Source organism: Accipiter gentilis, chromosome 3 (assembly GCF_929443795.1).
Source record: "Accipiter gentilis chromosome 3, bAccGen1.1, whole genome shotgun sequence".
NCBI lineage: Eukaryota > Metazoa > Chordata > Aves > Accipitriformes > Accipitridae > Astur > Astur gentilis.
In genome coordinates, this window is record NC_064882.1 from 19769863 (window position 1) to 19793016 (window position 23154).

The 23154-nt window shown below is 39.3% G+C and overlaps 1 protein-coding gene across 3 annotated transcripts in view; it reads right to left on the reverse strand.

Annotated features, from left to right (window-relative positions):
- ATP10D (ATPase phospholipid transporting 10D (putative)) overlaps positions 1-23154 on the reverse strand; it is a 69066-nt gene that overhangs the window by 31873 nt on the left and 14039 nt on the right. For all 3 annotated transcript variants that reach the window (XM_049793718.1, XM_049793719.1, XM_049793709.1), the window contains exons 4-6: positions 5865-6069; positions 1820-1905; positions 621-727 (exon numbers count right to left, since the gene is read on the reverse strand). In XM_049793718.1, coding sequence (XP_049649675.1) covers positions 621-727; positions 1820-1905; positions 5865-6069 — 398 coding nt within the window. The remainder of the gene's footprint in view (positions 1-620; positions 728-1819; positions 1906-5864; positions 6070-23154) is intronic.

Consider the following 23154-nt stretch of genomic DNA (forward strand, 5'->3'; position numbering starts at 1 on the left):
TTGAACAGAGATTATAAATATGAGCAAACTAACTGCTCCTACAATATATGAATTCTGCCCTAAAGAAAACTGAACAAGCTAAACCAAAATGTGTCATGTACACATTAACTTTTATACTGTCAATAATATTCCTTCTTATAGAAACAATCTTATCCTTGATGTTTTCTATATTATTTCTAGTATTTTCTATAAAATCCTGCACCTGCATTACAACTATCTGGCTGGATACATCATATCGATTAGTTTAAAAACCTCTGCTCTTTGATACAGAACACTGAAGAAAAGCACTAGCTTCAGTTTTGGACCAAAAAAACCTCCTAAGCAAGCCAGGCATCTCCATGTCCACTTCAAAACCTGGGTTTACCATCACAACTAACAGATGAGAACAAGGACCTGTTCACATGGAACCTGAATAATGACACATATCAGTTCTTTACATTGTTAAAATAGAAACAAACTTAATTCAGACATGCATTCTTAACATTTCTAGCTACAGCTGCCTCCTGCTGGATTCATGCTTTTACTCTCCTAATTCCCCTTTGTACAATACTGTTTCCTAGGGCACATAACTCTTATCTTGTTTGCAAGGCAATCTGTGAAAGCCAGGGTGGTTCACTAACCTGCATATACCACTATGCCTACAACAGCTTCTGTGTTTCTCACTGTGCATCCTCGGAGTAGTAAGTTGTCCTTGCTGAGGCCCACTCGATCCTTGTTTGAATGCTCGCTGGAAAAAAAGCACATCACTTCAGCTGTAGGACTCCAGCAATTACCAGTCAGGCTTTGCAACACCATTAGAGAGCAAATTTCCCAAAGAAGCTGCTAGTCACTGACTGCTGTTCTGACATTTCCGATTGGACTTTTCAAAAGAATGGCATAACATGCATGCAGATCACCTTTGAAAATCCAGGCATGTAGGCACTGTATTAAAATTTTCTTGTATTTACAAGCCTAGCATTTGCCAGCTGGCACATGAGAAGCAGGCACCGCTACTGAAGAGAGCTCAAGACAAACACTGGAAGTCTGAAAGCCTATGGCTTCTACTTGGATTGCCAACATCAGAAAAAATTCGATCAAAATATGAAACCCATTTTAAATATACTCTGAGCATCATTACTCCTGCGGCATACTTTCAGGGCAGGTAGGCACACTGTTTGTTAAGCTGTTTCCTCAGAGACTAAGAGTTATATACATTTACTTTTCTTTTTATATTTCTAATGTGTCAGGGCCCACAGGGAAGAATACAGACATTGTAACTCTCAAAACCTGAAAATCAGTCACCCCATGAAATAGTATTCTGTTTTCCCACAGTCTACAGAAAATCATAAATCTCTAAGAAGAAAAGACACGGATAGGCACGTTGGTCAAAAGGAGTTTGATCGAGTCACTGATGGTTACATAAAACAAATCAAAGTAGGAGAGGAAGCCAGTCCTTCCCATTTCCAATTCTGAGCAATGCAGCTTGTTCAATTAGGCCGTGGTCCAGACCAAATACTGTAGATATCACACGTTATTAAGAGCAGATTTGAAACAGCTATTTCAAATATGGAATACACAATTGCAAAACAGCCTGAACTAAGATACTGAAAATATTCAATACAAAATAAAAAGCACTAGTGGGCTTTCCCTGTTCACAGTCAGCTGCTCAGAAAGCCCTCTGAAGCTCTATTTTTTGGGCTGCTCTCAGAAATGTAGTGGTGCAAACTGACTTCTATACATAGTGTCATTATTTTTTAAAGCAAACGTTACAAGCTCCTGAACATTAGTAAGAGCACCAAAGCAAATGACAACAGTTTAAAGTGCCACCAAGCCTACTTACACAAAGCCTTGGAAGTGACTGAGGTCATTGTTAGGACTTTCACACTCTATTCTACTAGAAAATTTTTCTGGATCAATTTCAGAGACCTAAAGCAACAGAAAAAAAACAAACAAAAAAAAAAACCAAAAACCAAAAAACAGAGAACACAGACAAAACATGATAGAACTTAAAAACATCATCAATTCATAGGTTCAGGTATTACTATCTAACAATTTAGCTTCAAAACTGTAAGCTGCTGGTGGTGTTGATGGATCTGCTACCCAGTGTAAATCAGACTTACACAGCATGGAAGAACTTCCTAGTAAATATCAAACCGTGGCAAATATCTTTTGAATTGCTGGTATTTTGAGAACACTGAAGAGGAGAAAATGGGGGGAAGAGTGAGGAAGAAGAAAAAAAATGCAATAAGAACATCTGAAAAGCAGAGATTTCCCACAGGTTTTTCCATGATAGGAAAAAAAAAAAAAAAGGCACTATCTTCTGCAAGCAGAATTTATTCCAAACAGCCATTGTTTTTGGTACCATGACCAGGATGCTATCTGTGCTAAAACAAAGAAAGCAGGTAGATGTAATTGAATATATCTTCTACATAATTACAGGTCTCGGAGAAGGCTGCACTCCCACAATTGGGTGACTTCACACTGGCAGAATAGTAACTGTGAGGTCAAACACAATCCTGTAAGTAGTATTTGAAACTCAGAAGACAGAAGACATAATATTATTAACACGTACTTTGTTGACTTGATTAAAAAAAATTTTTTGCTATGTTTTGCTGTACTGATTTGTTGCACTGTATTAACCTCAAGTCAATATGAACACAGCCTTAGACAGGTAGATACCTTCAGTCTCTTTGTAAATTTAATTAACTATGAAAGACCTCTCCCTCCACTGACCTTTCTCATGTTTATTTGTACAGGAAGTACAACATTTTTGTAAAATGTTAGACAGTATAATTGATTCACGCTTTTCAAGCATTTCACATTGTACAATGCTTACACAAAAAAAGAGCACAAAGAGAATAAGAACTACCTCCAAAAGGAAGTAAAATAGCCAAAGCAGTTCATTTTTTTCTTCTACAGCCTGGAAACCATCTCCAGATATGTATTTCTGGTGAAAGCATCTTATTTTTTATGGACAACTAAACCATTTGACTTGGTCAAACAATTTGTAATAGCAGTGAATGTGTTAGTAGGAGCTTCTTGCAATATACCTTGAAATAACAACCACAGAAACTCGGCGTGTAACCTATAGTGGGCACAAAAGTTATGTCTACACTCTGCCAGTATAAAACAGAGGTGACAAAAACTATGTCCAAAACCAGGTATGTTGATATGGGCAGTCAGATCTTCCTGAACTATAAGTTTATGGTCTATATTTCTTCATTATAATCTTAACTTTGACAAAGCAAATATTGAGAGTAGAAGATTTTGCACCTTATTTCTTGAGATGCTTTCCTATGTTTCTTGGCACAAAAGAGAAGATTTTCTATGGCAGAATTAAAATTACTTGGATTTTGTGTAAAGGTCCCTAAAGACAGGGGACAACAAAGATAGGAACTGAGTAAGGTGGCTGGGAGTTATAGTCCCTGCATCACTCTCCCACTGGAATGGGGAGAGAGGCAGCTTCCCAAGGCCATGCCTGCTACTTTGGCTGTACTGTGTTCCAGACAAACTATATGGTTTGATAATATAGCATGGAAATGGAGTAGGTGCATAGCCAAGGTGAAAGAAGAGAGCTGGCAACTCCTTTCATCAACTTTGCTTCTTAGGCTGCCTGGAAGAAAAGGACAGCACTTTCCTCTCCACTAGGTTTGAGGATGCTGCAGCTAGGACTAGATTCAGTCATTGACCACCTAGGCTGAGAAAGAACTGATGAGCGCAGTCCTGTGGCCTCTCTTATAATGTGACAGAAAACATTCACTGCTCACAGTGACTTAGTGCTATTGGCATATTAGCTTCTCCACCTCAGTGAACCTGCGCTTGGTTCAGCTAACCATGAGATGTGGGAAAAGAGATTAATCCCTTCTTAAAGGGAAGCAACATTTGAGTGTCTTGAAAGCAGCAGAGCTATATCACTTTGTTCACTAAATAGCTCATTATCTTCAGGGAGCAGGAGGTCCTCAGCTGTTTTGTGTATTTCTCTATAAATGCCAAGATGGTTAGAGACACTGTGTTCTGTGCCTTGTTACCCACTGTTACCTAAGAAGCCTTAAGTTACTTTCCCAATTTCTTTCCTGTTGTCATTTAAGCATTAAAAAAAAAAGGTATTCCAAGTTGCCAAAAAATAAATTAGACTATGAGAGTTTCAGCTCCTGTTTCATGCTTTAATTTTTCCTTGCCTTCTCTTAAAGGAATCCCAAGTGCAAGAACAGGTGCCCCACTGATAACCTTTTTCATTGTGTTTCTACTTGCTCAGTCGCAAAGAAGCAGGACATAACACACCTGCAGACAGGTTAAGTCTTTCTAGTGATTGTCTTCAGATGTTGTTTAATTTGACGTAGTTTATTGCTATTCTTCCGAGCTTAAGAAATGGAGAGGTCAGGCAGTCAGCCTCTTCCACAGCACTGCCAGTCTTATTCACCCTGAGTTTACAAGGACAAAGCCTCTGGCTGAAACTCAGCTGGCAGGGCACTAAAGATCTGTGAAGTTGACCATGGCTCTACATTCAGAAACCAGGCAGTCCTGACAAGAAGATCTTACAATGACTTACTTTTTTTTTAAAGTAAGTCTTAAATGGTGAAGGAATTGTCACCTTCTTTGGACAGTATGACTCTTCCCAGCATTTTGGTGCAAGTTTTCTAGAAACAGAAAACTGTCTCTTTCTTGAGTGAGACTGAAATCAGATCTTGGTAGCAGGAGCTGGTATAAGATCAGGGCCACCTCAATATGACGTAAGCCTGTAGAACCATTTGAATTTTGCCTTGCATAATGATATGTATATACAGAAAGATCAAACAGTCCTTTCTGCCTTATTGTTTTAAGAATGCATGTGACTGTAAGGGGATAAGAAATAGCTTTGCTCATGGATATCACATCATGCCTTTGGTATTCCCATACTTGCTAAGTAACAGGGGAGTCTTAATGCACAACAAGGTACTCCTCCTCACTTCCTCACCGCTGCTGACAATTCAGAGGCAGGTCAGGTAATTTTATCTCCAGAGGACTGAACAGTCTGTTCTTACGGACAGCACAGAATCTCCCTGCTGTTGTTATCAGCATAGTGTTTCAGCAGCAGAACTCAGTTTCAGGTGTGCTGCAGAAATGCCAGGAGTCTCTGTTTTTCTGACATCATTTTCTTTGTGCCAGCCTCCAGCATTTTGTCTGCTTGATATAATACTAAATAAAGTTTATTTGTCTGGCATTAAAGCAATAGCTGTCATCTCTTCAGTATCCAAAAAGGCTTTTATGAATTACTTATAAAGCCTTAACCATGTGACTTCCATGGTTGAAAAGCACAGATCCACCTATTTCCCACCACTGCCTGGTACATGTAAACTCTCTGAGACCCCGTGATGCTTAGTCTTGAAAGGGAGAGATGACTCAGTTAATGCTTTTCGCAGTAGGCTTGTAACAGAAAAATTCTAAGAGTTCCACAGGTTTTATAAATCCTTGAAGGACTAGAATTGGAGCTAAAAATACATTTGCAATATGAAAAAAACAGTGAAAGAGAGAAGATAGTATCTGCTCCTCTCTCTACGTCTTTATACACCACAGAATTCCTGTCTAAAAAACTCCAATTTCCTACCCATGACACGATACGCATAATAAATAACTTCTTGACATTTACCTGGATAGTTATTTTTACTGGCTTATATTACTTGAAATAGATCTCTCTTTCTTTGTTAAGTGAACATGCAAAGATTTGCTCAAAAATAACTCGAGCAATGAATTAGAACTATGTTACCTAGCTGTTTTGTTTTCAGATGGGGATTGCTGTGCTATCAAGAATTAGGCAATCTAGAGGGCTGGGTTGTTTTTCAGTTGTTTTTTAGTTGACCATCTGTCATGACAACTTTCTCACACCCCTAGAAATGCACAATTATCACCTGCTCTGAATATCCTCTCACCACCTGCCTCTGCTTTAGATTGGTTTCTCCATCAAGGCCTGCCGTTTCAATGTAACAGATCCCATCCAGGTCACTAGAATATAACAGCACCATGTCAGCAGGAATTATTTCATTACGTGAAAGCCGGATGAAGTCCCCAACATTGACATTTTTCCAGCATTCATCTATGTATTTCTTCTCCTTCCTGAAATACAGATAAAACCAGTAATTTTTATAAATGCATAAACTGAAAGCTTAGACAAACACACTGTAACTAGAAAATTACTCTAATAGTTAATTTATGCTTCCAAGTCATTAAAATAAACTCTGATGAGATAGTCTATTAGCTTAAGGTGAATATAATTACAAAGAATCAGCTCTGGGGTCCAAGCCCTGTTTTTCTGGGAATTACATTCCAGGCACTCTCCCAGAATTATTTTAGCCCTATTTAAAATTCAGCCCACTTGCTTCTTGTATTTTCATTATTCCAAGAAAACAAACAGTGTTTTCAGATTTTTCTTTGGGTTACCACTTTTTCTTGCAATTATGCAGTCAAGAACAGCGTATCTTTTTCCCTTCTGATAGGGCCTTTCAAAAATGTCTGTCTCCCAAGATGATGAACATCTACCAGTAAGCAAAGAATATTCAGCAACCCCTTCACTGATGCTCTGAACATAAATACTTGTATTTACAGGCTTTTAAAATATGTTTTCTATTAATTTTGAACGTAAGGTACCAAGATTCTATAATATTTAGGGAAGTCAATAAAAGCTCAGGCCTGTCAGCTTTGAGCTGAAATTCTTTATTAATATGAAATATCTAGGCATGACGTATGTAAGTTTGAACTGCTTTCAACTTTCTTTTTATAGCTGCTGTTCTGTCCTCAGATGAGATGAAGAATCTTCCTTTTATGTAATCACAGCAGTTTATTGCAAACACAATCAAGTTTAGAGTCGTGAATAGGATGGATGCACAGTAATAAGCAACAAGGAGTGCTTGATGAGCTAGCACACAGTAGTAGGCTCCTGCAACATGGGTGATGAAACACACCTACAGTTGCTGTTGCAAACACTGCACAGGTCTGGATGCAGTACATTTTTGCACGAACTATTAATGTCCTTGGTGACTGCCTGGCTTTTCTGCCTTACACAGACTAACCCCAGAGCTATGTTTAAAGAGAGGAGTCTTCTTTTCTCAGTCGTCTAGATTAGGGTATAGTCCACGCTGTGCTAGGGTTGTCTTCCACAATCTGCTTCCTTCCCTGCATCTCATTCTAAGCTGGCTGAGAAACAGACTCACACCAGTGAGTTGGGAAGCACACCTAAGCTTCTACAGTGCAGACATAAGCTAACAAGCTTTACGACATGGCCATTGTGTGTAGACTGGCACTTATCTACTAGCTTTAATCAAAGTGCTAGCTGCGTAAAATGCTTCTGATAAATAGTAAAATAGAAACAGACACTTCTAATGACAAAGAAAATATCAGAAAAATATTCCCTGTATAAAGATTTGCACCCATACCTTTCAGACCTGCATTATCTGATAGTACGCTTTTGAAAATGCTGGTCTACAAACAGAAGGCACAAAGCCCACACAATTAATCAGTATACTGATGACAATTTCTCTAGTGAAGATAAGGTGGAGGTAGTTATATTGCTTTCAAAGTGCAAACAAAGCAAAAACAGGAAGCAACAAAAGCTGACATAAAATTAAACCAGTATCAGCCACATCTGCTTTCTCCTTAAGATGCTCATCACTAGTTTTCTACACAGATGGAAAACTGGCACAACGGAAAGCATGTAAAACTTAATTAAAGCTTGTCGTGGTTTAACCCCAGCCAGCAACTAAGCACCACGCATCCAGTGGGATGGGGGAGAAAATCAGGAAAAAGAAGTAAAACTCGTGGGTTGAGATAAGAACGGTTTAATAGAACAGAAAAGAAGAAACTAATAATGATAATAACAACACTAATAAAATGACAACAGTAGTAATAAAAGGATTGGAATGTACAAATGATGCGTAGTGCTTTGCTCACCACCCGCTGACTGACACCCAGCCAGTCCCTGAGTGGCGATTCCCTGCCCCCGCTTCCCAGTTCCTATACTGGACATGACATCCCATGGTATGGAATACCCCGTTGGCCAGTTTGGGTCAGGTGCCCTGGTTGTGTCCTGTGCCAACTTCTTGTGCCCTGGCTGGGCATGAGAAGCTGAAAAATCCTTGACTTTAGTCTAAACACTACTGAGCAACAACTGAAAACATCAGCGTGTTATCAACATTCTTCGCATACTGAATCCAAAACGTAGCACTGTACCAGCTACTAGGAAGACAGTTAACTCTATCCCAGCTGAAACCAGGACAAAGCTACAGCCAGGCCTATCACAAGATGGATAGATTTAAACAACACTGCAGGAATTAACTTTCCATACCAGTATATTTCCTTGAAAATAAAAAAGTAAAGAGTTGAAGGAAAAATTTCAGAACTAAATTGACAAAAAACAACCTAATAATAGAGGTAAACAGGAAAAGGGAAGGAAGATTTCCTGAAACAGGATATGACTTTCAGCTACTGAAGGTATGACTTAAGCTTTGATAGCTGCAAAGGTGCTGACAAAGTAAATCTATTCAGGAGATTAAGCAAGCTGAAAACTAGTGAATTTTTGTTTGTTTTGTTTAGAACTACACCCTCAGGTATTGAAAACTACATCAGCATAACTTTTTGTGTAGGCCAATTTACCCTGCTACGAAGGCCAAGCGAGTCCATTTAGGGTACAACACCAACCGGAGCAGAATGCCCTATCACTCCACGATGGCACCCTTTTACATCACCCTCCAAACAGGATGGAAAGGATATGAGAACCCAGAAGGGAGGTGGGAGAAAATTACCTCCACAGCCAACTTGTATCTAGAAGAGTTAGAGAAAGGATGGAAACAGAAAGGTAAGCAAAACAAAATAAGCTCATGAACAAAGCAAGCAATGGCATCACTAACGAAGTAAGAGAAAAATATCAGGTCAAAAGTTGTCAATTTTTGCCAGTGACTTCTACAGGAATTTTTCAAAGCAAACTGGAGCTTGCAAAACCATGGAAGTATTTTGAAATTAAAGATTTTGCAACAAAGCAACCCTTTGATTTATCCTGGATGTAACTATTTACTAAAGATTAAAAAAAGCAGAAAAGTGCTGGTACTCTCACATCTCTCTATTTTTTTCTAACTACCACATATTTAATGAAAAACTATGAAAACCTATTTGTCTGTGCTGCCAGTGTTGAGATCAGACTTCAGGAGATGGCAAATATCATAGAATCATACAAACATTTAGGTTGGAAATGACCTTTAAGATCATCGAGTCCAACCATAAACCTGACACTACCAAGTCCACCACTAAACCATGTCCCTAAGCACCACATCTACACATCTTTTAAATACCTCCAGGTGTTACTGATTTAGGGGAAATGTTACTGATTTATTATTGATTTGTTATTATTAGAATTAATCATATTTAATTTTAATAGGAATATAGAATTATATATTTTTATGGCATTTCATATATTTAACCAACAACCAACAGCTGCTGTGAAATCCTCTGTATAACCCTGTACCAAGGCCGGAGGAATTGGCCAAAATCATTTAGTAGGAACATTTAGGATTTAGATAACAAGTAATAAAATATATATATTTTAGTTAAACAAGTTTGAGATTTAAGGTGATTTTGAGTAGATTATAACAACAGTATAGTCATAAGAAATTTAGGAACATACAAGATGTGTTGTGCACCATAATAAAAGAATAAGTATTGTTTAAAATTAGTTAACCATAGAAACTTTGACTGATTTGTTAGCTTTGTAGTGTTTTGTTTTAGGAGACCGAGAGAGAGATCGTTATGGACCTTAGTTCTGTTACATGAAACCCCACTTTGGTCAACATTACAGGTAGTGGAACCAGGTGAAATCAGCCAATGAGTGTCTTAGTATAAGAATATTAATAAAGTGACGTGATTGAGGACCAATCATTGAAAAGGTTAAATTTGGGAATTAACATTGAATGTATTTTATGTAATCAAATATATGATGGCGAAAGTTGTACTGCGCAGAATCACCTAAGAGGTCAACTATCGGACAAAGTGAGGAAGACTGTGGAAGACCACCAGAGGGCTATAGAAGACCACCAGAGACCTTCAATGCGCATGCGTAAAGGACATTAACATATGCTAATAACTTCCCAGAAATTTAATGAATATGTATAACATTTTTTGGAAATCTAATGAATATGAATGAATAAGTTTAATATAAGGGGTATGATTTTGGTGTTCGGTGTGCGTGGTTCGTGAGAGGACTCACCCGCGCACCCGGCCGTCAATAAAGAAGTGTCTGCTTATCTACACTAAATTGGTGTTGATAAGTTCTTTATTCCGAGTTTTTCGGCAACAGTTTCTGGCGACCCAGATGGGACCTCGCTGAGAGAGACCGGAGGAGTCGGGGACCTGATCGGTTCCAGCCGGCACCGAGGATTTCTCGGGGATACCCATCGATCCCCGATCCATAAGGCTCTTTGCGACGTCCCCTGGATTTTGGTAAGACACTTCTTTTCTTTTTATATTAAGGATAGTGGGTTAGAGTCCCACTAAAGTGGGTTAGAGTCCCACTAAAGTGGGTTAGAGTCCCACCGGTGGGTTAGAGTCCCACCGTATCGTCTGCCTGTCAGACGCGGCGAAAGCTGCGCAGGGTTGGACTGAAGGATCCTGAAGAAAGTGGAAGCCTAGGCGTCTGCCCGTAAGACATAAGCGAAAGCTATTGCTGGGTTGGACAATTTGGGAGTGGGTTAGAGTCCCACAGCTTTTGAGGATTCTGGGTTAGAGTCCCAGCTTCAAAAGCATTTTGGGAGTGGGTTAGAGTCCCACAGCTTTTGAGGATTCTGGGTTAGAGTCCCAGCTTCAAAAGCATTTTGGGAGTGGGTTAGAGTCCCACAACTTTTGAGGATTCTGGGTTAGAGTCCCAGCTTCAAAAGCATTTTGGAGTTTTGGGTTTGAGTCCCAATTTTTAAGGAATCTTTAAGAATATACGTGTATTTTGTGAAAAGGTGTGAGTGTTGTAAGTGTAAGACGTACACGAACTGAGTGTGGAGTATGGAAGAATGAAGTGTGGGTTTGAGTAATTATATATCTTGTATGGTATTTGATATATAACTTGCCAGGGGATATTGGTTATGACTCTTGCCTAGGGAAGTCGGCTTTGTCCGTGCCCTAGTCGAGTAGGTGGACTCCATTACCTGGCAACAATTGTCATCAATATTTATTTGATATCTGACATTTGATATTGGTTTGGTATCGGACATTTAAAAATTGAATATTGATATTTGATATTTGATATATAATAGTTATCTAGTATTGGGCATTAACATAATGGCATTGGCCAGAATATTCAAAAGTAGGAGTATGGGAAATTTGTCTACTGATGCAAAGATACCGAAAAACTCTCCGTTAGGATGTTTATTAGCACACTGGAAAGATTTTCAGGATGATTTGCGGAAAAATCAAATGGTTGAATATTGTAATAATTGGTGGCCTTCGTATATATTAGAAGATCAGGAAAGGTGGCCTATGAATGGAACACTGAATTATAACACTATCTTGCAATTAATGTTGTTTTGTAAAAGGGAAGGGAAACAAGATGAAATGCCATATGTGGATTTATTCTTTTATTTAAGACAGAGACGGGATTGGCAGGAAGAATGTAAGTTAACTAGTAGAGACAATTTGGTGATGGCTATAACATCTGACAATAGGAAAGAGAAGAAATGTTGTTTGGCGTGTGGTACTGGAAAAGAGTGTGTAAAGGAGAAAATTGTCCCCAGGGAGGATGAAGGGCCGGAGTTGGATATATCCCCTCCTAGGAGGGGAAGGAATTGGAATCAAGGGCATAGGGAACGGATGGAAGCAGAAAGCAGTGGAATAGAAGATCTGGGGGAAGGACCATCTGAAGTTGTAATTCATACCCCCATTTCTCGGAGGACTCGACAGCAGGCACAGGCAATAGCTCCCTTGCGTCAGGGGGTTGGGAATGACGGGCCGGTGTATGTAAAAGTGCCCTTTTCGGTCACGGATTTGATGGCTTGGAAGCAGGCAGCTGGAGTATATAGGGAAGATCCTGAGAGGGTAGGTAGAGTGGTGGATACTATAATCAGAACGCAAAATCCGGATTGGAGTGATTTACAGGTGATCTTGGATAATTTGTTGGATGATACAGAAAAACAGATGGTATTAAAGACTGGTAAAGCACAGGCAGAAGTGGCTGTAGTAAGTGGAATAACAGGTGGAACAATAGAGCAGAATTTTCCGTCTGGGGATCCGCAGTGGGATCCAAATAAGGAGGAACATAGAGAAAAGTTGGGACGGTATCAGAAATGGATTTTATATGGAATTAAACATGCTATGCCTAAATCTTTGAATTGGTCTAAAATATATGAGGTGAGACAAGATAAAAACGAGTCTCCATCAGCGTTTTTGGAGAGACTGAAAGAAGCTGCCAGGAAATATACTGATTTAAAGATAGATACAGAGGCAGCCCAGATACAGCTGGCTTTGATTTTCATGGGACAATCGGCACCAGACATAAGAAAGAAACTTCAGAAACTGGAGGGAGAGGATTCAAGGAGTTTGAATAAAATGCTGGAGGCAGCATGGAAAGTATATAATAACAGGGAAAAGGAGGAAAGGAGAATCAGAGAAAATAGATTATTGGCAGTAATGACAGGTACAGCAGACAGAGGACGAGGTAGAGGAAAAGGGCGAGGTATCAGTGGACGAGAAGGATTTAGGAATTTTAGTAACCGAAATTTTAACACCCCCTTAGGAGTCAATCAGTGTGCTTTGTGTAGGGAGGAAGGACATTGGAAAAGAGATTGTCCCAGAAATGAGCAGTGTTCGGGACAAAATATTCAAAAGGAGGTAGCTAGAATGATGGTTTTGGATGAATGAAGGGGACCGGAGGGGAACCCAGCTGAGCCTCTGGTTATAATTAAGCTGGGAGAAAAAGAAGTTAAATTCTTAGTGGATACAGGAGCGACATTTTCTGTATTAAATACTTGTAAAGGAAAAATTGGAACAAAAACAGCGAACATAGTGGGAGCAACAGGGAAAGAGGAAAACAGACCATTCTTGCAACCCTTGGATTTGAAGTTTGGAAATAAAATAATTACACATGAATTTTTGTATGTACCAGAATGCCCGATACCCTTATTAGGAAGGGATTTGTTATCCAAGTTAAATGCACAAATTGTGTTTGAGGAAGGAGAACTCTTTTTGAAAATACCTGAGTCAAAAACCGGAGAAATCCTGATGATACAAGAGAAAGTGGAAGAACAGGAAATTCCACCAGAGGTGGAATTCGCAGTAATTCCTACAGTGTGGGAAACAGATATACCTGGTAAATCAAAATTGGCAGCACCTGTAAAAATAGATTTAAAGGAAGATGCAGGAACAGTAAAAATTAAACAATATCCAATTAAGCCAGAAGTTAGACAGGAACTGAAGAAATTGATTGATAAATTCATAGAGTACAAAATTTTGGAGGAATGTGAATCGGAATATAATACTCCTATTTTACCAGTCAAAAAACCCTCAGGTGGATATAGGTTGGTGCAAGATTTGAGAGCAGTGAATCAGATAGTCAAGGATATATATCCTGTGGTAGCAAATCCTTATACGTTGCTAACAGCGTTAAAGGAGACTCATCAGTGGTTTACAGTGCTTGATTTGAAAGATGCTTTCTTTTGTATACCTTTGGAAAAAGAAAGCAGAAAGCTGTTTGCTTTTGAATGGGAGAATCCACAGACAGGGCGAAAGATGCAGTTAACGTGGACAAGATTACCCCAAGGATTTAAAAATAGCCCGACAATTTTTGGGAACCAACTAGCAAAAGAGCTTGAAATTTGGAAACAGGACAAACCAAGGCCTGAACACCTACTTTTACAATATGTGGATGACATCCTGATTGCTACGGAGGAAAGATTTACCTGCATACAGGTAACCATTGATCTCTTAAACTTTCTGGGACTAAATGGGTACAAGGTATCCAGGAAGAAAGCTCAAATAGCACGGCAGACTGTGATATATCTGGGCTTTGAGATCTCAAAAGGGCAGCGACAATTGGGAAAAGATCGCAAAGAGACTGTTTGTAGCATACCTGAGCCGAAAAACATCCACGAACTCAGAGCATTTCTGGGAATGGCCGGGTGGTGTCGTCTCTGGATTATGAACTACGGTTTAATAGCTAAACCGTTGTATGAAGCCCTAAAGAACTCTTCCTTTGTGTGGGGTCCAAAACAGCAGAGGGCCTTTATGGAGTTAAAACGTGCTTTAATGTCTGCACCTGCTTTAGGCCTTCCTGATTTAACCAAGGATTTTCAGTTGTTCGTCCATGAAAGACAACGCTTGGCACTTGGTGTGTTAACTCAGAAGATGGGAAGCTGGAAGCGACCGGTTGGATACTTCTCCAAACAATTGGACACAGTGAGTAAAGGATGGCCAAATTGCCTTCGAGCGGTGGCTGCAACAGTAATGCTTATACAAGAAGCTCGGAAATTGACGATGGGAAAAACTATAATAGTCTATGTCCCACATATGGTGAAAACTGTTTTGGAACAAAAGGGGGGATATTGGTTATCTCCGAGCAGGATGATGAAATACCAGGTAATACTAACTCAACAGGATGATGTAATTTTGAAAACGACTAACCTGGTAAATCCGGCAGTGTTTTTAAGTTCTATACAGGAAGAAGGACAATTGGAACATGATTGCTTGGCTGCTATTGAATATGTTTATTCCAGTCGTGAAGATTTGAAAGATGTACCACTGGAGCAACCGGACTGGGAGTTGTATACTGATGGTAGCAGCTTCATGGAACAAGGAATCCGATACGCTGGATATGCGGTAACAACAGATACCACGGTTATAGAAGCAAAAGCATTGGCAAGTAATACTTCAGCTCAAAAAGCGGAACTTATTGCTTTGATTCGAGCTTTGGAATTAAGCGAAAACAAAAAAGTGAACATTTGGACAGACTCAAAGTATGCCTTTGGGGTGGTACATGTCCATGGGGCACTGTGGAAAGAAAGAGGATTGTTGTCCTCTCAGGGATCAAATATTAAACATCAAGGTGAAATTTTAAAGTTATTACAGGCAGTTCAAAAACCAGAGCAGGTAGCAATCATGCACTGTAAAGCACACCAAATTGGAAACACAAAGGAAATTACTGGAAATAATTTTGCTGATAGAGCAGCAAGAAAGGTAGCCAAGGAACGAGCATGGCAAATGGCACTAATTCCCTCCAAAACAGTAACTCTTCCCAGGGAGGAACCAAGATATTCAGAAGAGGATGACAAGTTAGGCCAATTATTAAATGCTAAGAAAAATCAAGCCGGATGGTGGGTAACACCTACAGGACAGGTGGTACTTCCACCCGTTCTGATGAGAGAAATAATTCAAACGAAACATCAGGAATGTCACTGGGGAGCAGAAGCCTTAGCATCCTCCTTACAAAAACAAGTAGTATCGCTTAAAATGTTAGGAATGGTAAAAATGATAACTGCAAAATGTGAAGTATGTTTGAGAAATAATCCAGTGGTCAGGAAAAAGGTACAAATGGGTCGAATAAAATCTGGTACAGAGCCTGGAGATTACTGGCAAGTAGATTTTTCAGAATTACCTAGGCAGAATGGATATCGGTACATTCTGGTGGGGGTTGATACTTTTACAGGATGGCCAGAAGCTCTTCCCTGTCGTTCCACACAAACAAAGGAAGTAGTAAAGTGGTTACTACGAGAAATAATTCCAAGGTTTGGAGTTCCAATAGGAATTTCTTCTGACAGAGGTCCACACTTTGTTGCAGAGGTAATTCAAAATGTTAGTAAAATTCTGGGTATAGCATGGGATCTGCATACCCCATGGAGACCGCAATCCAGTGGGAAAGTGGAGAGGATGAATCAAACTCTAAAAAGGCAAATAAGTAAAATTTGTCAGGAGACTAATTTAAAATGGCCTCAAGCACTTCCATTGGCATTATTAAGAATCAGGGTACAACCAAAGAGTGGAACCTCAGTCAGTCCTTATGAATTGTTGTATGGGAAACCTTATGAGTCCCCGGAACCAAACCCAAATATGCATGTAAAAGGAAAACAAGATGTGTATAACTATTTGCTTTCCCTAGGAAAAACTTTGGCCGTGATTCGGAGGATTGTAGTGTGGAATAGACCATTATCCTTGGAAGCTCCGGTCCATGACTTCCAACCAGGAGATTATGTCTACGTGAAAACGTGGGCTTCTGAACCCTTGCAAGGACGTTGGAAAGGACCTTTCCAGGTACTGTTAACCACCTTCACGGCGATTAAGATTGCCGAATCAGAGGCTTGGATACACTACACTCGAGTGAAGAAAGCACCTGCTACATGGAAGATCATCAGCCGTAACCCGAAGACTTTGAAACTGACTCTAAAACATGTCTAATTTTTTATATCGGTTTGTGATTGTTCTATTCATAGTAGTTTGGCAGATGGTGTTGGTGGAAACCTGGACGGAACTGATGAATAGGAACAAGAGACAAATAGAAACAGAGCAATTGATTGGCATTCCAGAAAAATCGGTTGAGGAAAATTTGATGTTAGGATTGATTAAAGGATTTGCCCATTTACAAAATGTTACTCAGATCACTGCTTGTTTACCAATACCAAGAGCAGTAGGGGAAACTATCCCTTGGGGAATTTTAACCATGAATTTAACCATCCTGGAACACAAAAACGAAACCACTCACTGTAAACAAGTGCCAGTGACACAATGGTTTGAGCAGGTAAAGGTTATCAGAAAACAATGGAAATGGATGGGCAGGGAAGTAGATTGTCTGAAATTATTGAATCATCAATTCACCCCGGCCTCCCCTTTAGGAGATATGTTTGCTATGGGTAGTCCTATGGGATGGTGCTCGTATGATGTACAAGTCAAAACTAACGAAAGTCGGAGTATTATGGAATGGAAATGTAATGAGACTAATCAGACCATCCCAGGAAACCCAGTTAGCTGGGATTCGATATGGTCTATGGCCATAATGTTTCAATTTCAGTATATGGCCAAAACTTCTTGGTGTATTACTTGGGATGGATTAGTTGTTACAGCCTGGCCATCTATAAATGACAGAACGAGTTCATTGCGGATAAAAGAGAAAATGGTATCTTGGTGGAAATGTGAAAAGGTTTATGATTGTAGTACTACAGACCCAGCAATAGAAAGAATTCCCCCTTTGGCTGCGGCCTTGAAATATGGCTGCTTGTGTAGAGGACTTAAAAATGATCTCAAACTAACTGAAACATTCCTACCTAAAAGGGGAACCTTTTTTAGTTGTAGAAAAATTACCATTCAGAGTCCAGGACATTTAGTTTGGGCATTAAGTGATGGAACCTGGACAACTCAATTATCACTGGATGGTACAGTAAAGCAAATTAGCTTAGGCATGCCAACATTGTGTCCGATTTGGAAGAAATCACCATTCAAAGGGCCTTTGGAGAACTTAAGGTTAAAACGGACTAAGAGGTCTGAAACAGGTGACGATATATGGAATGAACCATCAACAGGAGTAAAAATTGGCTGGGCTCTTGAATCTCTTTTGAACCCCATAGCTTCATACAGAAATAGAGAATGGCTTTATCATCTAACAGGTCAGGTAGAAAAATTGGCGAACATTACGAAGAAAGGGTTTAAGGAATTAAATATCCAACTGCAGGCAACTTCCAGGATGACTCTTCAAAATAGAATGGCCCTAGACCTACTTTTACTTAAAGAACATGGAGTGTGTGGATACCTTAAGGATAGATTAGACCATTGTTGTATTCATATTCCTAATGTTACTCAAGACGTAGAACATGATCTGGAGCTATTGAGCAAAGTTGAGAAAGAAACCGAGGCCATTCGAGAGGATATGTCAGAAGATTGGCTGGGAAAAATCTTTAGCGGGTTAGGATGGAATCTGAGTTCTTGGTTAAAATCTATAATTAAAACTCTGTTTCTGTTGTTAATTATTTTTATGATGATCATGCTGACGTATGGTTGTCTAAAGAGACAACTTACAAACAGAATTGCAGTCAATCGCATGATCATGAGAGAAGTTCCAATTGTTCTACCAGAGTACAGTCCACCACCACAATATGCTGAAACAAATAACGATTTGTTAAGTACTAGTAGAGAAATGTTATGTAGATAATGTGAAAGTATTGAAATAATTTTCAACACTTTCAAAGGGGGGAAATGTTACTGATTTAGGGGAAATGTTACTGATTTATTATTGATTTGTTATTATTAGAATTAATCATATTTAATTTTAATAGGAATATAGAATTATATATTTTTATGGCATTTCATATATTTAACCAACAACCAACAGCTGCTGTGAAATCCTCTGTATAACCCTGTACCAAGGCCGGAGGAATTGGCCAAAATCATTTAGTAGGAACATTTAGGATTTAGATAACAAGTAATAAAATATATATATTTTAGTTAAACAAGTTTGAGATTTAAGGTGATTTTGAGTAGATTATAACAACAGTATAGTCATAAGAAATTTAGGAACATACAAGATGTGTTGTGCACCATAATAAAAGAATAAGTATTGTTTAAAATTAGTTAACCATAGAAACTTTGACTGATTTGTTAGCTTTGTAGTGTTTTGTTTTAGGAGACCGAGAGAGAGATCGTTATGGACCTTAGTTCTGTTACATGAAACCCCACTTTGGTCAACATTACAGGTAGTGGAACCAGGTGAAATCAGCCAATGAGTGTCTTAGTATAAGAATATTAATAAAGTGACGTGATTGAGGACCAATCATTGAAAAGGTTAAATTTGGGAATTAACATTGAATGTATTTTATGTAATCAAATATATGATGGCGAAAGTTGTACTGCGCAGAATCACCTAAGAGGTCAACTATCGGACAAAGTGAGGAAGACTGTGGAAGACCACCAGAGGGCTATAGAAGACCACCAGAGACCTTCAATGCGCATGCGTAAAGGACATTAACATATGCTAATAACTTCCCAGAAATTTAATGAATATGTATAACATTTTTTGGAAATCTAATGAATATGAATGAATAAGTTTAATATAAGGGGTATGATTTTGGTGTTCGGTGTGCGTGGTTCGTGAGAGGACTCACCCGCGCACCCGGCCGTCAATAAAGAAGTGTCTGCTTATCTACACTAAATTGGTGTTGATAAGTTCTTTATTCCGAGTTTTTCGGCAACACAGGGATGGTGACCATTTCCCTGGGCACCCTGTTTCAATGCTTGACAACCCTTTCAGTAAAGAAATTTTTCCTAATGTCCAATCTAAACCTCACCTGGCACAATTTGAAGCCATTTCCTCTTGTCCTATTGCTTGTTACTTGGGAAAAGAGACTAACACCCACCTCACTACCACCTCCTTTCAGGTAGTTGTAGAGAGCGATAAGGTCTCCCCTCAGCCTCCTCTTCTCCAGGCTAAACAACCCCAGTTCCCTCAACTGCTCCTCACAAGACTTGTGCTCCAGGCCCCTCACCAGCCTGGTTGCCCTTCTCTGGACACGCTCCAACACCTCAATGTCTTTCCTGTGGTGAGGGGCCCAAAACTGAACACAGGACTCGAGGTGCAGCCTCACCAGTGCCCACTACAGGGGAACAATCACTCCCCTGCTCCTGCTGGCCACGCTGTTTCTGATACAGGCCAGAATGCCGATGGCTGCCTTGGCCACCTGGGCTCACTGCTGGCTCATATTCAGCTAGCTGTTGACAAACACCCCCCAGGTCTTTTTCCGTCAGGCAGCTTTCCAGCCACTCCTCCCCAAGCCTGTAGCGCTGTATGGGCTTGTTGTGACCCAAGTGCAGGACCTGGCACTTGGCCTTGTTGAGCCTCGTACAATTGGCCTTGGCCCATCAATCCAGCCTGTCCAGATCCCTCTGTAGAGCCTTCTTACCCTCGAACAGATCAACACTCCTGCCCAACTTGGGGTCAGTTGCAAACTCACTGAGGGTGCACTTGATTGCCTTGTCCAGATCATTGATAAAGATATTAAACAAAACTGGCCCTAGTACTGAGCCCTGGGGAACACCACTTGTGACCGGCCACCAACTGGATTTCACTGTATTCACCACAATTCTTTGAGCCCAGCCATACAGCCAGTTTTTTACCCAGCAGAGTACACCCACCCAAGCCATATTTCTCTTTTAAATCACTACCTATTTAATAAACGTGGGACTGAAAGTGTATGATGTTTCTTTTTTCTTGATGCACCTGGACAAGTCCCACTCTCTTTTTGCCAGGCTGGAGTCTGGGAGAGGAAAGGAAAGCCAAAGGTAAGGAAGAATCTTGTAGAAAGGATTATTCTTTTCAGATCTCACTTCCATAAAGAAAAACTGGATATGAAATTATATCTGGATTTCAAATATATACAATGATTTGCATAAGCATGCATTTATAAAAAACAGTAATTATAACACATCTAGGTGCAAGGCTTGGAATGAAACAAATATATTTGAGAGGTCTGCAGAAGAGGGAAGAGAAGAAAAATGTATCAGCCAGCAAAGTTACCCATCCTGCTGCTGATGCAGGATGGATCATGCGCATATTCTTTACCCAATTCAGCAGAAAGTCAGACAAAAAGTTTAACTGTCTTTAGTAGTAGGGCAGTGGGGGCATAAATGGATGAAATGACACCAACAACATGATTTTAACAGATGCTCAAACAGAAGTGCCTTCATACTTTGTGATTCATGGCTATTTAAATAAGATCCTACTACTTTAAAATGATAACTTGCTCAAAAGGCACAAGGACTTGATAACTAAGTATTAACATCATAGCAACAATTACAAACTAAGTTAAGCACACATTAGGATATTTTATCATTTGTTGATTATGTTTTATCACAAGGGAAAGATGACACAGAAAAAAACTCCCCAAACATTTTAAGCAACATTATTTTATTTTATCATGTTTTCAAGACAGAAATAAGCCTTCCTGGAAAAATCAGCTTCAGGCTCTGTGTATTTAAGGCCAAATTCAATAACTCTGATCTATCAAATGGATACATTCCAGAACTCCAAAAAGTAGCAGGCTGAAAACTCTGAAACTATGGATGTCATACATTTGCTATAAGCAAGAGCAAATGGTGGGAGAGGGGGTGGGAGTGGGGGCAAAATCAGATTTGTCAAAAAAGCACAGGAACTAGCATCTAGTTATTCAGATAGATTTATGAAGGCACTGAGACTGGCTCATTTTGTCATGGACAACAGAGCACAGTGAAACTAGTTTCTGTTATGAACACTGTATAAACGCAAACCTCACAAGAGTTCCTGAAAATGCTTTGTGCAAATTATCTTCAGATACAAACAGGTGGCCTACCAGCTTTCAATCATGACAACTATTGCTTTGCTACTTTGAGATACCAAGAAAAGCCATTATATCGGGCAGTTGTCTCAGTAGCCAAGTAGGTATCAATATCTGATGTGTAAGTAAAATTATACAGACAGCATGCACAACTTCTCCAGATGAACAAATGCACAGTAAGAAAATAACTGGAAATTGTATTCAACATTAGCTAGTTCTTCATCATGTTTACAATTGATATGACTGTGCTTGATTAAATGTAAGCACTGGAAGAATTATTACAATTTCTAAGGGATTCTTGTTAAACCAGAAATTACAAATCCTAATGTGAGATTAATGGAAGTTTAAGATAAATCAGCTCACACGTAGTGAACCATCATTTTTGTACCAATAAGACTTAATTCTCCTGAACCATGCCTCCAAGCTTATTTTTAAAATCAGATTACACTATGTAAAATAATTCATGATAAAGAAACGGGGCGGGGGGGGGGGGGGGGGGGGGGGTAGTTACAAAACCTAAATACTTACAGGTACAAAAAGGAATTCTTACACATGACTAATATGGCCACTGATTGTTACACATTTTTGGTGACAGGGAAGGAATCAAGCCAGAAAAGAAAACAAGTTCAGAAATTAATGCTGCTTCCTTGACATTGGTATGAGATTGCAAGTAAAACAGAGTTTTCAGGAATATGGATATTGAATGCTTCAGCTTTCTGGCAATGAATTCTTTCAGGGTACATGACAATTTATAGCAGAAATAACCTTGCTTCTCCCTTAAGCATTCTCTGCAGACATGAAAAAGAAAGAAAAGGTTTATCTTCCCTAATAGCCCAATTACTTACTTGTTTCAAGCTCAAATTTTTATAGGTTCAATACAAAGTTTCTGGGAAAGCTGCTATATATATTCATGTTTGCAGAACAAAAAGCTGTTTGTTTTTCCTTTGATGATATGAAATAATAGTCCAGACTTTTTCTATGGTTATGAGGTAGCTCTTAAAATACCAATATAGAATGGTAAATGCCAGAAAGCTGGAGATTACATCTTCTGAGTAATATCACAATATATTTAATGGTTATGTAGTACCAGATTGCCAACCTGCTGCATGGGCTGATTAAGGTCATGTCTACAGTACAGAGTTTAGGGTTTGGCATAACCAGCTAGCATATTAAGATTTTAGAAATGTTTATTTTCGGTGTATTGCCTTCACTAGGAAAAAGGTGTGTCTTCAACGGAAAGAGGGAGCTTTAAATGTGGTTTGGCATTACAGCAACTACCGTATGTTACTGCTCAGACCTTATTGAATTTGTTAAGGTGTCTAACTACCAATCAATCCTCTCCTACAAGTGCTAGTTATGATGGCTACTACAACACATGAAAAGTGACATTTTCAAAATACTTGTTTCCCTGCATGACCACAGAGCATGCAAGAAAGAAAAAGGGTTCACAATACTTCCTTTATCTTTGTATTTTACAGGCTTTGAATGAGTGTCAGAAAATCCTTTTGTGACAGGTAAAAAAGAAAACTGATGTGGGCAGCACTGCTATGCACTAAAAGAAGTTTTTTGCCAGTTAATTTAGAATATGATCAGTTTGCCTTCCTGTCTTCTTATTATCGATGCATAATAACTGCCTGTCAGCAAACCTCTCACCACTAGCACGCTCCACTCCAGACCTGCACCTACACACAGTCTGTAATACTGCAGTCCTGCACTGTGGAACAGATGCTAACATTTGTACCAAACTATGATGCACTCAAACAGAAAATGATCTCATTCTGTTTGGGGAAATGTTATTACATTATGAGTACATCCTGATACCATTAGTGAGCTGTACCAATATTGTGGTAAATTAGCAACCCTTGAATTTCCATGATGCTTACAGTGATTT